Source organism: Acomys russatus, chromosome 14 (genome assembly GCF_903995435.1).
Source record: "Acomys russatus chromosome 14, mAcoRus1.1, whole genome shotgun sequence".
NCBI lineage: Eukaryota > Metazoa > Chordata > Mammalia > Rodentia > Muridae > Acomys > Acomys russatus.
Genome location: NC_067150.1, coordinates 17505886 through 17523866, shown reverse-complemented (window position 1 = coordinate 17523866; position 17981 = coordinate 17505886). Strand labels below are relative to the sequence as shown.

General features: G+C 44.6%; 1 protein-coding gene across 1 annotated transcript in view; it reads right to left on the bottom strand.

Moving 5' to 3' along the window:
• Window positions 1-17981, bottom strand: part of Bmper (BMP binding endothelial regulator) — a 243434-nt gene that overhangs the window by 203394 nt on the left and 22059 nt on the right. Inside the window, exon 3 of the mRNA XM_051156089.1 lies at window positions 8665-8764. Coding sequence (XP_051012046.1) covers window positions 8665-8764 — 100 coding nt within the window. The remainder of the gene's footprint in view (window positions 1-8664; window positions 8765-17981) is intronic.

Here is a 17981-nt window from a genome sequence, read left to right as displayed (position 1 = left end):
AGAAGAAGAAGAAGAAGAAGAAATTGATAACAGTTGTTTTTGAGCTGGGTGGGTTTTTGTCAGATCAGAAACACTTGCTTTCCCTTTACTGTTAAAACACTTAGGGTGTTAATGTATCAATGTAAAGTTGTCTAAAGTTAAAATTTAAATATAACTGTGCTAAAGAAGTAAGTGAAGAAACTGCCAGGAAATAATAAAAAAAAAATGCCCCAAGAAATAATGGGAGGTGGTTAGGCAGTTTGCAGATTCAATCCCCCCATGTCCACCTATTCACACACACACACACACACACACACACACACACACACACACACACACTTGAGTAATGGAGAAAGACCTTTGACATGCATTCACCAGCATGCCAACATCTGAGTTAGATTTTCTTGGTCATTATGGGCTGTTTGGCTTGGATTTTCTCTTGTCATCATTCTAAAAGTTTCAAAGTAGAAAGGGAGCAAAGGGTCAGAGAAAAACTATGGCCTCCCAGCCACATAGCACAAGTTCTCCACACCAGAAACGGTCAACTCGGACAGATAGTCCCTCTCAGCTCCAAAAGGCGCAGCTGTCATGTCCCCAGCAGGAGGTGTTCTACTCATTTCCTTCTTCTGGCATCAGAGGTTGCCCCACCTCAGCCTGCGTGGAGCACAGGCAGGGATAGGGGGTGGTCTCAATGAAAGCCTATAATATACAACATCTATGAGTTAGATGCTTGGACCACCTACTTCTGGTCCCGTCTCAGTCATTCACCAGCTCTGTGATGCTATCCACATCAAGAAAACCCCTCGATGTCACCATTTCTTCATGACACAAATTGTGGCTCTGACAATGCCTCTGACGTCACAAAGTGAGGAGTCCATACTGGCTGCAAGCAAGGGCTTCCTAAGTACTCTGTACTTTCAATTTTGATAAAGAGGACAGAGACTCTCTGTAATTCATCATCACCCCTGGCAAGGCATTTAATCCAGTAGTTCCCCTGGTCCATTGGCTCTTGAAGAACACTCAATATGCTTGCAATTCCCTAAGGACAAAGACTCTCAACAAGACATTTACTCATGGGTCACGCAAAGAAACCAGGCTGCGTTTATGGCTGCTTCACTCTGTGGCATAGAAGCATCCTGCCTCTGGGTTGCTTATCACCTGCCACTGCCACCAGGGAGCCAGGATAAAAAGGACAAACCTGCCACCCATCACTTTCTTACTCTCTCCCTCTGTCTTTCTCTCTGTCTCACTAGGGCCCGCCCCGTCCTTTCTTTTCCCATGTTTCTACAATAAATCTTACATCGTGTATGTTGTGTGGAGCCTAGTTCATGTTTAACACACCAGTTAGGAACACCAGGTTTCAGCTTCCTGTATGTTCTGCTAATGACAAAGAGGCTACACCCAAGATGGCTACGAGTCAGCTCCTCTAAGTGGCCTGAGGTTCACACCCTGCACCCACCCCTCAGGTACATATCTCTTGTGAAAGGCCTGCGCACATTTCAGGGAGAAGCAGGCAGCGCCTCACAATGCAGAGGCCTTCAAATCACAACCCAGTCTACCAGCTCACCAGTACAGTGGGCTAGCTCATAGGAAACAGAAAGGTCTGATCCTCTGAGAAGAAAGCACACCGCAGTTTGTATATCTCATATGTATTATATACATGCGTTAGCATGGGGACACACATGGGAGGACTTAGCAGGGACACAGCTGCCACAGCTGGCCTGGGACTTACACTACAAATTAATGACCCGTTATTGTTTTTCCCTGATCTAACATATGGTACCAGAAGGTTACTGGAGTTTTTTCATGGTTTATTCTTAGGTCTATTGGAGTTAGTTCAATTCCAATAAAATATTCCAGGATTGTGTGTACCTCAGGTATAGCTTTCCCTTGGAAGATTAGGATAATTGAAAGACAGAGTGAAGATGAAGTAGATGGACAAGGGAAAAAAAAAGGTTGCACACTTCAAACATTACAAAAGCCAAGAATTCCCTGTGTGTACACAGGTTGCGTTGTGTGTAGACAGCACCACTTGCTTGTCTACCATGAACATCACTGCAAACATGGGAATGTAAGACAATAGGAACAGGAGTAGAAAGTAGCTTCCCAGAGGCAGGACACAAAAAAGGAAAGGAAAATAATAAAAAGACGTTGGTTATTAGGTGTACTGATATGTTTTGGTATTCAGTGGCCCAATAGGGTGACTACATATAGTGATCATTTATTGTCTATTTCAGAATAACTAAAGTCAAGGATTTTTAACATTTCCAACATTAAGAAATAATAAATGTGTCCATTCCTATCTCCCATGACCCCGAACCACAGGTATCTGAGGATATCTGTACCTGAGCTACAAGTACACTGTAAATGAGCCATCTTCTACCCATTAGGATACTAACACTGCCAGTTAAAGACGTTTGCTAAATATCTGTGAGCCCCAGTGATTGCTCTCATCTCTGGTCCTTGCTGGTGCTCCAACTTCAGCTTCTGAGAAACTACAGCAAGAACTTGTGTGTTCAGAAGCCATATCTCCCTACAGCTGATCTAGGGCCACATTTGATACTCCAACTGCACAACAGCACTGAGTGACCCCCAAGACTGGACCCCAAGCACTGATCAAATACTTGCATGTGAAAATGAAAATGCAATGTACCAAAATCTGTGGGACACCATTAAGGCAGTCTGACAGATGAGGAAAGTTTGCAGCTAAAGTGCCTACAGCAGAAAACCAGAGCCAACCCAAACAAACACCTTAAGGATGCACCTGAAGGACTCAAGAAAATAAGAACAAAGTCACATCTCAAAACCAGATGGGAAGAAATAACGAAGATTATTAAATTAATAAATTAATAAAACAAAAATGAAAAAAAATCAATGAAATGAAGAGGTAGTCCTTTGAAAGGTTGACACACCTTTAGCCAAACAAACCAAAAGAAAGAATAGAACACCAAACTAATAAAACTGGAGCTAAAAAGAAGATAATACAACAGACAGTAGTAAAACCCAGAGAACCATAAATACTTGTTTCAAACCCATGGTCTGCTAAGTTGGAAAACATTAGAAAGGATGACTTTCTTTTTAAAGCTTTTTTAAAAGATGTATTTCTTTATGTATGTGTTTGAGTGTTTTGACTTCATGTGTGCACCATGTGTGTGCAGTGCCTTTGGAGGACAGAAAATGTCATTAGAATCCAAAGAAGTGGAGTTACAGATGTTTGTGAGCCATATATGGGTGCTAGGGATTGAGCTCAGGCAGGTCCTCTTCAAGGGCAGAAAGTATTTTTAAGCACTGAGCCTGTCATTGAAGCATATGACTTACCAAAGTTAAACCAAAAAGAGATTTAAAGATGTAAACAGATCCACCACAAAGAATGAGAGTGAAACAGCAATAGTAAATACATAAATAGGTAGATGATAGACAGACAGACAGATAGATAGATAGATAGATAGATAGATAGATAGATAGATAGATAGATAGATATCCCAACCAAAAAAACCTCAGGCTCTGAATTTACCAGACATTTAAAGAATAAGGAAAAATATTCCATGGAATAGAAAAAGGAAATAATACTTTCAAATTTCTTTCACAAGGCCAGATTACACTAATATCTAAACCAAATAATAAGACAACAAAAGAAAAAAAAGAAAATTGTAGACAAATCTATCTGATGGACATGGATGTAAAAACTAAAAGGAATGCTTGAGAACTGAATTCAAGAACACATAAAAAAATAAAAATAAAAATAAAAAAGAACACATTCAAAAGATTATCCACCACACCCAAGACAGCTTTATCCCAGCAACAGAGGGATGATGGCTCAACATATATAAATCACTAAATGTAATTCAGTACACAACTAAGCTCAAGGACAGAAACCACATGCTTATCTAGTAGATTCAGAAAAGGCTTGTGACAAAATCCAACATCTCTTCATGATAAAAGTCCTAGAGAATCTAGACATTCAGGGGCGACGCCTCCTCATGGAAAAGGCAATAGGCAACAAGCCCCCAGCCAGCATCATCCTAAGAGAAAACCTTGATGCATTTCTACTAAAATCAGTAACAAGAAAAGATGTCTTTCCTCCCCTGTTCCATATACTGAGTGAAGTCTTAGCTAGGTTAAAAAACAAAACAATACAAACAAACAAAAAAACAGGTCAAGGGCTTACAGATAGGAAAGGAAGAAGTTAAGGTGTTGTTAATTACATCTAATATGAAGCTCCAGCTGACAAGCACTTCCAGTAAGATGGCAGAATATCAACCTAGCACACAAAAGTCACTACCACTGCTATATATCAATGACCAATGACAGATACACTAAGAAAGACATCAGGAAAACAATCCCACTCACAATAGCCTCAAAAAATTCTACCTAAGGAAGTGCAAGTCTTGTATAATGAAAACAGTTAAACCGTTAGAAGAAAAACTGAAGAAGAAACACCTCCCATGCTTATGGACCAATACGATTAAAACAATAAAACTGGCAAATGAACAAAAGTAATCTGCAGATTCAATCCCAATCAAAATTATAATGTAATTCTTCACAGAAATTGAAGAAATCTTAAATTCCATACAGAAACACATGCATGCACAGAGAGAGAGAGAGAGAGAGAGAGAGAGAGAGAGAGAGAGAGAGAGAGAGAGAGAGAGAGAGAACAGTAAAAAAATCATCCGAAGCAATGGCAGAACTACTGGAGATATCACCATGTCTAACCTTAAGTTATGCTGCAGAGCTTTAGTATTAAAAACAGCACAACAGATACAAAGCCGTGCCCTGTAGCTATCTAATTTCTGACAAAGATGTCAAAAAGACTCAGAAAAGATAAGACAGACTTTTTAACGAATAATTCTGGAAAAACTGGATAGGTACATGGAGAAGGATAAAACTAGCTACTTATATGTTATTTCTCACCCTACACAAAATTCACCCCAGATGGAAACAGGGCCTCAATGTCAGACCTGCTACTCTAACTCTGTAAGAAGAGGAAAAAGCACACTTTGCCTTCTAGGCTCGTATAAGGACTTTCTGTACAGGACTGCACCAGCACATGTATTATAAGCAACAAGTGACCAATAGGACTGTATAAATCTAAAAAGTTTCTGTGCACAACAGAAACACCAACCAACAGAGTGGAGTGGAGCCCACAGAGTGCTAAATATATGACAGAATTAGTGCAGAATGCACACAGAACTCAAGACACTGAGCACCGGGGAAACAACCCAACTTAAAAATAGGCCATGAGACTGAGCAAAGAGCTCACAAGAAGAGATAAAATGTCTAAGAAATAGTCTGTAAAGAATATTCGACTCCCTTAACCATCACAGAAACACAAATTAAAACTACTTGGAGATTTGATCATAACTCAGTCAGGATGGCTACCATTTAAAAAAATGAAAAAGACAAATGTTGGTATAAATGATGTGAGGAAAGAGGAACAGTTGTTTATTGTTAGTGGGGTGCAAACTGGCTCAGCTAGAAGCCTATTAGGTTGTAAAAAGAAACAGAACTTACAAGTGAATGAATGAAGCTGGGAATAATCATTTTGAATGAGATAAGCCATGCTCAGACAAATACACATCCTAGCTCTCCTGTATATGTGGATTTTTAAATATGTGTGTTTAATTTAGAGTGATTGCAGAAGTCAGGAAACCAGAAAAGGGCATGGAGGAAGAGAGATTTTAAGGCAAGGGAGATAGTAGAACACAGAAGGAATACATAGGCGGAAGGAATGAGGGGACAGGGAGGGGCAGTGGATGGGCAACGGAGGGCAGAGTAGAGGAGAAGGTGATGGGAGGGATAATTAACACTATAGACCTTGTAAAAAGTCACATGGAAAGCTATTTTAGAAGCTTCTTTACATATAGTTAGCGAGTAATTCAATGTTGCATTCATTTCTCACAGTGACTAGAATACATACTGGTTCAGCCACTATGAAAATCAGTGTGGAAGTTCCTCAAAAAGCTAGAAATATCATATGATCCAACTCTACCACTCCTTGGGATATACAAAAGCTACTAGGTAGGTAGGTAGATAGATAGATAGATAGATAGATAGATAGATAGATAGATAGATGTTAGTTTAAATGGAGTTGCCCAATGTGGGGGATAATACCTCTCCAAGACACAATAGCCCTGAGCATGTATGGGCTATTTTCCTTGAAACTGTTGATCACTGGGGTCCTAGACCCTGGCAACAATACAGCCTATTAACATTGCTCTTGGTCACTCTCTGCAACTTAATAGTCAGCCCTTATTGCTGAAGACACCACATAGACGAGCCATAACATATGGAGGAATCATGCTGGCACTGATCTGGAAATGCCATCCCCACTGCCTAGTTTACAGTGTCGGGAGGACCAGGGCATTCTACTGAGAGAAAGGAGAAAAGTAATCAGTAGTCTTATTCAACTCTAAATCCCAAAGCTCCAGTAATGATCACCCCGGCAAGATACACCCTTGGGTGCAATGGTGGCACAAACGTTACAGTAGTGTGTGACCACTTTATGATTATATTTAAGACCTGCTCCACAGGGTTGCACTCAGGCCTGGTATCATTACTGAGCCAAGGACCCAAGGCTGAGTAAGTTATAGGCCCTGAGGCAAAAACTACTACTGTTATTCTATAAAATGAACATGTCATTCATACTTACCTTTATACCCAAACTTTAGTATAGCTCTCTGCTCTCATCGAAGCAGCTTTTTTTTCCCCCTTAATGGTGATTAATACAGAGGTTCACAACAGGTCAAAGTGCAGAGAGTGAGAGATTGTTGAACGTTCAACCCTAAATGGGACACCTGTGACACACCACATCCCACCAAGGCTCAAGGATCATCATAGAAGAGGGGACAAAAAGGTTTAAGAGCCAAAGGTTGTGAGGAACTACTAGAGTGCTTTCTGGGCATGATAGGACTGCTGCACACGTGAGCTCATAGAGGCTGAGAACACACAAACAAGGCCCACCCAAGATCAAGCCAGTCAAAACTCTACCGTGGATAGGGAGGGACCCATGAAGTTCCACTCCTAGCTAGGGATCTATCGGCAACTGATGGGTCCCGGGGGTGAGGGAGAGTCACAGCATCTGCCAGCTTGCCTGTTATCCAGTGGCTGGCCCTACAACATACTGGCAGCAGTTAAGTGAATTCAGCAACTCTCTCTCTCTCTCTCTCTCTCTCTCTCTCTCTCTCTCTCTCTCTCTCTCTCTCTCTCTCTCTCTGGAGTTGGAAGAGAAAATTGATGGTGTGAGGGATATGGGAAAAGTTAGAAAAAAGAGGAATTTGGGGCCAAATTTGATCAAAACACGCTATGTGTATTAAATTCCTCCAAAAATACAATTTTTAAAAGGAAAAAAAAAAATATTAAATATAACTAAATCTTTGAGGTGCCAGACACACTAATTGCCCTAATCTGCACACCCTAAATGCACCATACTGCATCTTACACTATACAAAGATACTATGTATCAATAAAAATGAATAGTTTAAAAACAATAACAGAAACTGGGCCTCTGGCAAGGAAGGGGCAGGAGGCAAACACTAAGGTGCTGGCCTGCGGCTCTACATCCAGAGCCTCCAGGAAGAGAGAGCCCCGGTCTCTTCCAGCTCAGCTGCCCCAAGTGTTTCCTAAAACGTCATTTAGTACTGCCGCCTCTGCTTCCTTGGGCCATGACCCTTGTCTCTTCGTCTAGCTTTTCTTCTCATAAAGATACTAGCCACAGTTGGAGCCACCCTAATTCAGTGTGGCCTCTTTTTGATGGGACAGTATCTGCAGACAATTTCCAGATAACGTACCACATTTTTATGAACTTTCAGGGAATCTCCACTCACACATGTACTGCTATGTGCTGACTTAACAGCCTAATTCTGGAGCATAATACATCCTAAGCCACTGGTTTAAGTTTCAAGTGCCCTTACACCATGCTGCCCTGGGTAGTCCCACACCATACAACGGCAGAACTCACTTCTGGCTTCTAGGGGCAGGTAACTTCACTAAAATGAAGTAACAGAAACGGGACCTGCAACGCTGAGGAATCTGCATGAGCTACGTGCCACAGAAAGTTCCCGGGGCCAGTGTCAAGTGAGAGCCAGGGGCCTCAGGTGCTGCAGCCCCTGGCCAGGGTGGTAAAAAAGACCTGGGCTAGAGCCAACAGCAGGCGCCACCAGACAACATTCCAGACAAGCGTGAGGGCACCAGGGCTGGGGGCAGGAGACTTCGGGGCTGCTTCAAAGACTAGCCGGGGAACAGAGATTTAATTTGGGAAGAAAAAAAAATTTAATAGGAACCAAAATGATAAAAAATTTGGGCTTAAAGACTCCTCTGGCAGAGGACGACTAGACGAGTTGTGGAGACTGGAAAAACCAAGTGTTGAAACTTCTCGACAAAAATCCGCCCATGTGCATGTGTACAGATGTGCATAGGCGTCATGTTTGCATCATCTCTGTCACAGCGTTTTAACAACTTGCCTCAGAAAACATACCAAATGTGCAGATCTGCGTGTCTCTTCTGCCCTTCACACCCCCATTCCTGGCAGCGCCCATGCCACTCCTGTGTACGTGTGCTTCGGTCTCCCTCCTGACACCCACCTGCGTGCCAGCCAAGAGCTGGATGGTGGAAAGGAAGGTGAGAGAAAGAGAGCTAAGGCTGCCTGAAGCAACAGCCATCAGAGAACAGTGCCCAGGGTTAACTCACCTTTGCATCGCTCACAGCATGCACCCCTCTGCTTAATGGCCAGCGCACAGTCCCGTGACAGCACGGGACACTTCTCTCTCTTGCAAGTCACCTCTTTGTTCTAGACAAAAACAGACAAGGGACATTCGGGATCAAGTTCACTCAGAATCCAAACCCCGCAGCTGCAGTTTCCTCTTCCTATCTTGCCTTCAACTTGGCAGGAAAACTCCGAGATAGCTGATGGAATTTTTCTTTCCCTGGAACAGAGCTATCCCCCAGGAATACAGGACTTGAGGAAAGCTGCGAGCTTTCAGAGATGAGGGGAGTTGGAAAGCTCCATCTCTACCAGCCTTGCCCAGATAACCCCATGCTGAGAAAGTCAGGTTTTTTTTTTCTCCAGCTTCATCTTAGGGCTTCTTTTTAGTACACACTCCAGAAATGATAATATTTGTGTAAATCATATTTTGTCCATTGGCTACCTGGGCCAAGATTGCATCGTGAGAACAAAAATATTTTCTCACGGCTGCCCAACAAGCTGTAATAGGAGAGCACATTAAAAATGCACCAATCTAAAGTTCCAACTCAAATAACGACAAAGTTGAGCATTGAATCGGTTCAGTACGGAGAAAAAATAATATTCCACACGCCAAGCAGAGACACAGTCGTCAGTGTTTTACAGCCTAGGGACAGCTGCACCGCATTACCACTTATGCTAATGAAAGTGTGGTACGCATTTGCATCTTTGGTTTATCCCGAAAGGTTAGCTGTTAAAATGCCTCAGAGGGGATCTGAACAAGATTGCGTGCCCGGCTCCACAGGGAGTGGAGAGGTGCTTTCCTGGTCACGCAACCTCACCAATGTAACAAAGGCTCATGAGTGGCTATATACCGGTGGCTTCCACTGAGATTTAAATCCAGTGAGATAAACGTTACAGATAAGAAAACCAAAGCACAACTCAGTGAGGGTAGCTGGCCCTTCTAGATCTGCGGCAGCTTCTTCGGTAGCCCCGGGGAGAATCCTTCCAAGGTCACAGATGTGCACTACCCATGCAGTAGCCTGAGCTGAGGCCACAGGCTACTTATAACCTTCATTTCCCAAGCCATGGCGCGGTGGGGAAAGCACAACACCAGCTCTGCTCAGCCCGGAACGTGCCTACTGCTCTCCTCAGAAGAGCGCAGAGGGAGTCACATGTTCTCACTATACTCAAAGAGTCCAGTTCTACAGTGCAAAAGAAGAGCTTACCACCTCTGAGATGTGTGGCTGTGTGCCTGAGGGACAAGGGAGGGTGGGAGCTGTGCGCACGTGAGCACATTACAGTTTGAGAGTCCACCCCGAGCTCACCTACCAAGCCTGGACCCCAAGCAGTTGTAAGAGAAAATTTACCCTCTCTGCACTGCCCCCAGATTTCTCTCATGCTGTAGAGTTTACAAGACACTCACAGAATCTAAGTCTGAAGTCAGCCTAGACTGTCATCCTCCTCCACATGATTGGACCCTCCATGGGGTCACAGAACACTGTTTCCTTCAAATCACCATCACCGTCCTCTGGAGTGGGTGAGAAGGGACAGAGAAGACTGGGTCCAGGCTGCAACAGTTCTACTTCTAGAGCGGGCTTGCTGTTTCCCTGCGCCCCTCCCCCTGAGGCCTGCCATGGCCAGTGTTAATATCCTCACGGTTGTCTCAAGTCTGGTGGACATACAAAGAGAAAGAGCAGTTAGCCACAGATGCCTGGACCCCATCCTGCAGGGCTGAGCTTGCTGCGTTTTGTTTGCCTGTTGGTTTGTTTGTTTGTTTGTTTGTTTGTTTTGTTTTGTTTTTATTAATGAACTGCCAGTGAAGAATAGGAGGGTGTGGCTGATTGGTGCAAGGCACTTCTGTCCTAGCTCTCTCTCCCTCTCTCCCTCCCTCTCTCCTTCCATCCCCCTATTCCTTTTTCTTTTCCTTGATTTTATCATGGTCTGCTGTTTGGTAACTATACCCATGGAGCTAAGCTCTATGATACGCAGCCTCCCTCCTTAACTCTACATTAGGACACTCCCACCACTGCTGAGGAGCTCTGAACAAAGACAGCTCTGCCTCCCACCCACCGCAGAGCTATCCAAATAGTATAAGAAGGCTCAGGTAATGAAGCCAAGCTGGAAGAGTGTCCCTGTCCCCAGTGAAGATGAGGGAGATGAAGCAGCTGTCTAGGGACTGTGGGGACTGAAGCCCAGATGCCCTGCCTCCAAGCCCCCCAGCCCAATAGTGATGGGTTCAAAAGTAACCGTAGCCCAGCTCATGTTTTTCTTTTTATAACTTTTCTTAAATCCCAAGCATAACATGGTTAGAATCACAGTACAAATTAAAGATACATATATTTTAATGTTAGGTATTATTGATCATATTCCCTCCAAAGACAGTAAGAGTATCTATCAGGTGTGCACGTGCACACTGCTTGACATTACTACCTGTGACTTCACTCCACCTGCCTCTGCCTCCCTAGTGCTGTATGTGCCACCACACAGACTTCCTCAGGCCAGGAAGACCCTGATGGGCATGACCATCACAAGCTGACCTTCCATCTCATGTGTGTATAACAGGCAGCAAATCTGGCCACAGCCTGAAAAAGAATCCTGCTAAGACCATGTCCTCTCTGAAAGGGGGAGTCCTCAGACCCAGTTCAAACGTTCAGGACAGTACAGTGACAGGGAGAAGCAATGTGAGGTCTGGTAAGTAGGAAGGCACACACACTCTGAAGACCTGCTAGCTAAGACAGAAACCTGTGAGACAGTCAAAACCCACAACAGGGTCCCAAGATTCATAATAAACAGCTTGTAATGGTCGTCCACCATGCATGATAAACCAGGTAAAATGGTTTGTACAGTCACTGCTGTATATTTTTAAAATATGTTGACAAACAGACAGACGAGACACACAAGCCTAAACTTTAGGTATATGTTTAGGGGGATAAAATTTCCTTTCTGTTTACCCTTTGGATTTTTTTTTCTATCCTATCGGGGTCATGTTGGGGCTGCCAGATCAGGTCATTTCTCAGAGTCTGTTTAGCATCTGCTCAGGGGTGGATGTGAAGATGTACTCGGAATACCAGCCCCTTGAGGAGAACAGCAATACAGCTGTGAGAACGCCACTGAGACGCTGCTTCCATGTCTCCTTAATTGATCCTAACAGCTACATGGGAAACTCAGACACAGGTAATTAACACCACTTGCCTGGCTTCCTGGACTTGGACAAGACACAAAAACCCCATATCCTGGAGCCAGCGGCTCTGGAGAGGGGTGGCATACGGAAGGTCGAGGTTTCAGGAGGTTCCCAGCCCCACGGCACCACAAGTAACAGCAGACGCTAGAGGCTGCGACTCATCCTATACCTCGGACTTTCTCTGATGCATCTGAGCTAAGTAAGATCACACAACATCTTCTCTCAGCCTGATTTCACAGATACAGAAACAAGGCTGGGACACGCGTCCAGGATCAACAGACAAAGTGAGAGATCTTGAGCACTGAGAGGCCTTTGTCATGTCAATGCTGCGCTTTCGATACTTCAGTACAGACATTCAGTGGACACAGAGTGGATGAAAATGGCACCCTGCCTGAGTCCTCCTTGTAGCTTTTCTCACGTGAAACGACCCCCTCTCTCCAGCACAATCACTCCAAGGACCTGCCTCAGAGCCATGCTACATCTGAGGAGATAAGAAATATGGGCCCAATCAGATATCAACAGGGCCAGGCCTATCACAGCTCTGAAAGACATACTGACACCCTCAGTTTTCCACAAATTCCAGGTAGGTTTGGAGAATCACCCATTCTAAGCAAACAGGAACAGTGGTCAAAATGCCACATTCACACCAGAAAAAGGTCAAAACATAATAACCTAACCAACGTGTAGCAGCATCCATCATCTCACACCTTTTTGTTTTCTCATTGTGTCTCTGTAGTTACCATCTCTAGGGTCCAACGGCTGGGGTCTACATCAGTGTCTCCTTCCGGAAAAACAGCCCACGGACACCTTAACATGGATAAATGCATCAAAAAAAAAAATTGCAGCCCTGGGATGCACCCTCAACAACCTGTCAACATGCAAAAAAGTAAAGGGGGGTTGTATAGAGAGTAAAAAAAGAAATAATTTACATGTCTGGCAAGAGAACTCCATAAGGACGTCGGCCAAACCACAGCCCCAGCCGTAGCCAAGTTCAGACAGGATGACAGCAGCCAGCTTGCTGAGTCTGTCACTTGCCACCAGATGGCAGCACAGAGCTCCCTGGCCTTGAAGATGATTCCTGCCTGCAGAACTGCCTCCCAGCTGGACAGAGTGGGCTAATGAGCACAGAAGACAGCAAAGCACCCGTGTGAAATGTTTCTGGTCGCTTCCACACACTGGAAAAGGAAAAGCTCATAGAGATATTCTGGGATAGCTCCACAAATGTCTTGAAGATATTTTTTCCAGAACCAATACATTACAGAACGCAGAAACCATTGCCTGACCCTTTATCTATGTGATGATGATGATGGTGATGATGATGATGATTTGGAGAGAGAAACCCAGCTGCCAATATGGGACAGCAAGACCACCTAGTGACAGACACTATCACTATCATTAAATCATGAAATAGTGTCACAAGTGTCCATAGTTGGCCAGCCATATTAGAGATATGGCAAGCTGTACAAGTCTCCTGTTGGACGAAGCCTCATTTCCTTCTGTTCTGGCCCATGAAAGATCTGCCCCAAAGGCAAACATCTGGCCACTGACAAAGATGCAAATCCAAATAGCCAGATCCTTTTTCAGAAGACCAGGAAGGCTGTGGCGGTGCGACCCCCACCCTGCCACCACCACCAAATGAACACTGTTCAGTTTGTCAGTAGAGCACATGGGCCAAGGAGTACTGTCAGAGAGGATAAACAGGCTGAAGTGGCTCTCTCCTAAGTCAGGAGTCCTTCCTCCAGCCCATGTCCCCCTCCAACACGTACACACACACACTTCCCTCTGCCATGTCATTGTGATGAGGTAACTTGAGGAAGGCACCTATAGAAAAGCCTTCAAAAATCTCCCATCCAAATGAAAGCATCCAAGGAGGGTAGATGCATGCATATCCACCCGCCATGGGCCACTCCTCTGTGACCACTGCTAGAAGGACACCCTTGTCCGTCCTCCCGGCAACCCTGAGAGATGAAGAGGTTCACACGTGGCGGCACACTCCACTCCAGTCTGTGGAACAGGGATAAAAGCAAGCTATAAGCTTCCTACCTCCGGAAACAGGATAGTGGAAAAAAAAATTAGCCTGGGATCAGAAGCCATGGAAATGGGTAAGGATCACAGGACACTCTGACTCCTCATCGGATTCCTACAGGCCTTACCTAAAGCATGCGCAGTATCATTTCATATAGAAAGCCTCAGAACTGCTCAAACAAGAATCGCTTCTTAGGAATATGCATGTTTTGTGTCGACTTTTCCAAGGAAGGGAGACCAGGAGAAAGTGATCCAACATCAACGAGTTTATCCTCATTAGAATTTCTAGTCTCCCCATGCACGAAGTTAAAATGGCTCAGCTTCTCAATTCAATCCCCCTAACAGCCAAAGGGGATGTTATGGTACTTTTAAACATAAGTCCCGGTTTCTCGGAGGCAATATTATACTACCTCTCATAAACAGAAGAATAATATGCTGTGTTTACACAGCACCTTTATTCTGAAGAACTCGGCAGACATTATTTCATTAGCCCTTGTAGGGTTCTTAAGTTTTTTTCTGAGGAAGGAATGGTCCACAATGAACCGAAGTGCCTCAGGCCCCTCAACAAGCTGGCAGGCAGTTTAGTTAGGAACTCAGTATGATTCCCAGGCCTGGATTAAGAGTCCAGGCAAGAAGGTTAGTGGCTAAGACACAGCATTAAAATTTATAGGTATGTCGTATTAGAGTTAGGTTAGCTCCAACAGAACCTGGAGTTTTCAGAAATAGATTAACATGTATTGAGCTACTCTGGGAATTTTCCAGGAAGACTAACCGCATGGGTCAGAGCGGTGAGAGCCTAAGCCTGTGCCGGTGTAAGGCAGCCATTAGAAATATCTGGCCAGGACTTGGGAAGAGACAAGACCTCACACCTCATGGCAAGCCTTAGAAGTTCTTGAATACAGAGGTATAGGCAAATATGGAAGAAAGAGGGGTGCATAAGTGGTTCCCAAAGACCCAAAGGAAGTGGGCTATTTGAGTTATTGGGGATAATGACTGCCTCTGTGGATCCTGTGATTTCCAAGGGTAGATGGGGTGTACCGAGATAGACCACTGTTGCCAATGGCGATACCAAATTTGATTCATGACTTACTATTTTAGTTGCATTTTCACTTGCTTGTTCTTCATTATTGATAATACAATTGACTCGCCCATTACCCTGATACAGAAAGAGCCTGAAGAAGAAAAAAGTAAGAGGTAGATTGCCTGCCACAAAGCCTAAGGACACACAAATATAAGGCTTTGGGTCATGTTTCAGTTCAATGAAACTTAAGAGAAAAAGAAATGACTAGCAAAGCCATCCCTAGGGAGAGGAAAATGGGGCTGAAAGGTCCTTGGGAGAGCAATATCATTTCTAAGACTTCCCTGCTCCAGAGCTGAGCTGAACTCAGTCAGGAAATGGGGAGGGGAGGCTGTGACCCTTGCACTTGGGGTCTCCAGCTTGCTTCAGAAAGCAGGATTTTCAGATTTTTCTCCACCCTTAACCTGCACAGGATTTTGCAAATTCCTTCAATGCTAAGATCACAAAGTGTCCAGGCCTGTCTCTAGTCAACTAGTGTGTGGCACAGAGTGTCTAGAAGAAGCCACTGACCTGTGACTTATCACGGGACCCTACATTTCTAGAAAATCTAGAATCCACATTGGACTGAACACCCTTGCACCAAACTTTGGGTAGGTGTTGGGGCTCCTTCAGTTTTGTGAGGAAGAAAACTCAGGAACACAGAAGCGAAATACCCACCCAGGGGGCTGGAGAGATGGCTTAGTGGTTAAGAGCACTGACTGTTCCTCTGGAGGTCCTGAGTTCAATTCCCAGCAACCACATGGTGGCTCACAACCATCTATAATGTAATCTGATACCCCCTTCTGCAGATAAAGCATTCATATGCAATAAATAAAATAAATAAATCTTTTTAAAAAATGCCCAACCAGTTTGCACAGCTCACCAGGGCAGAAATTCATACCTGGGGCTCCCTCCACAGCCTGTGAGGGCAGACTCACACCTGGGGCTCCCTCCACAGCCTGCCAGGGCAAAGACTCACACCTGGGGCTCCCTGCACAGCTCACCAGGGCAGAGACTCACACTGAGTGAGGGAGGGGGTGTTAGGGGGGCTCTCTGCTAGGGGAGTGTGACTTAATCACAATTCACAGCCTGGTCTAGAAGCTTAGATGACCCATCCTTCCCAGCAGCTAAGAATTTAAATATTTGCCTTCATCAAGCATTCCCCACTTTCAGACCATTATAAACTTTGGTGTTTTATGGCTCCAGTTTGAACACACAAGTTAAAAAAAAAATATATACTGCATTTTAGGAAAGACAGATTATATCTCTGACTTACAAATGAGCCCCATCTTCTAAGTACCCAGGCAAGACCATTTGCAAGCTGGACCAGAAGCTGGGCTCAACTCTTTCAAGTCCTTTGCATTTCTTCCTCAATTCATGCTTGAGGGCATATTTTCCCAGGCGCCTTGCAGCATCCCAGAGCCATAATTCTGGAGACTTTGTGTTAAAAATGTCTTGTAAGAACATCGTGCAATCCATTCTACTACATGTGGGAGTGTTGTTCTTTCTTCCTTCCCCGGCTAGGCTCGGTGAGTTCACCCTAGAGACCTGGGCCCTGGCAAACACAGCCTCCTCCCGGCCCAGCTCACAGTACAAACTCGGGACAAAGCTGCCCTTGAAACTGGACCATTTAAAAAGACTTTATGGGGCCCACTGGGGCCCCCGACTATTTTGCAACAAGTCATATCCCATGAAGAAATTCACTTCTCTGCAACACAAAACAGAAGGAGATTAAAGAAAGACGCAGGGGGGGGCTGAGAGAAAGGAGTAAGTCCCTGCTGTTCTGTCTGGCTAGAATTGTGTCTCTTAGTACCCACATCCTCTACAAAGACGGTGTGCTGATGATGTATGGCCCTCATACATCATGGAATGACAGTGTTCTCCCAATACCGTACCTTGAAAATATGACACGTGCCAGCAGAAGCCACAGGGGATTAATAAGGGGGCTCCTTTTACATTCGAGTTCCCTAACATTTCAGGTTTTTTTTAAAAACAGTCTCTAGTTTGTTGGAGTGATTCTTCGGGGTCCTAGTCTGGTTTAAGGGTTCAGGTCTGGCATCTAGTTTCTCCTTTCCAAAGGGACCCTTAGAACAAAGGAACATGGGCTGTTACAATGTCCTGGCTGCTCAAGTACAGCTGTGATTTAAAACAGGGCAGTGTCAAACAGCTCCTCATTCTGTTTAATCATATTTTGAAATAGAACCAAAACATTAGAGATGGCAGAACACAAAAGAAATAACCACCAAATAAAAATAGTAGCCCAAAGAAAGTAACACAACCTGTTTTGTATTATGACGTACATCGTATAAGCAAAGGTCTCCCGGCATCCCCAAATCTACAGAACTGAAAGAGACTGCCCAGAAAGCAGCCGGGGACTGTGACTGTGGGCCCCATCACAGGCACTGCTCTGCCACCACACTCAGTGCAGACAGCAAAACCAAAAGGTACATCGTGCCCTCCTCCACCAGAGGACAGGAACCAGGCATATGAAGACAGGAGAAAAAAACATTGGCATCCTTCATTTATTTTGGCCAAATGTTCAACTCTCCCCATCCTAGAGGGACTCCAACAACTGGGGTGTGGAAGGAAGTGCACCCGTGATGCACAGAAAACTTCCAAAAGACTCTTAACGTGGGAAGAATTGCAAACTAGAGGTGAGGGAAGTGGACCCTGAAAAGGAATGTGGCTTCACGCACAAGCTGCCCCAGGGCTCTCCTAACACCTCTGATTATTTTATACTGCTGGGCGCCCTTCAGCACATGGTGGATAATGAATTGGCTTCTTCGCCCGCCCCAAAAGAAAACACGAGAGAAGGGGGCTATGGAAGCCTAGGCATAGTCCTATGCCTTCCTCAGGCTCTCTCACTGAGCAGATGATGGCCGTAATTGGGTGATCCGGCTCCAACTCTCAGCAGAATCTAGAACTCAGAGCCACGGCCTGCCTTCCTCATCTTTGGGAAACAGAGTAGTCTGCTCCAATGGATAAAAGGGGCTTGGGGGCATGGAACGAGTGGGGAATGAAGGTAAGGACTTTTGGGTGCAGAAAGATTGCAAAAGCCA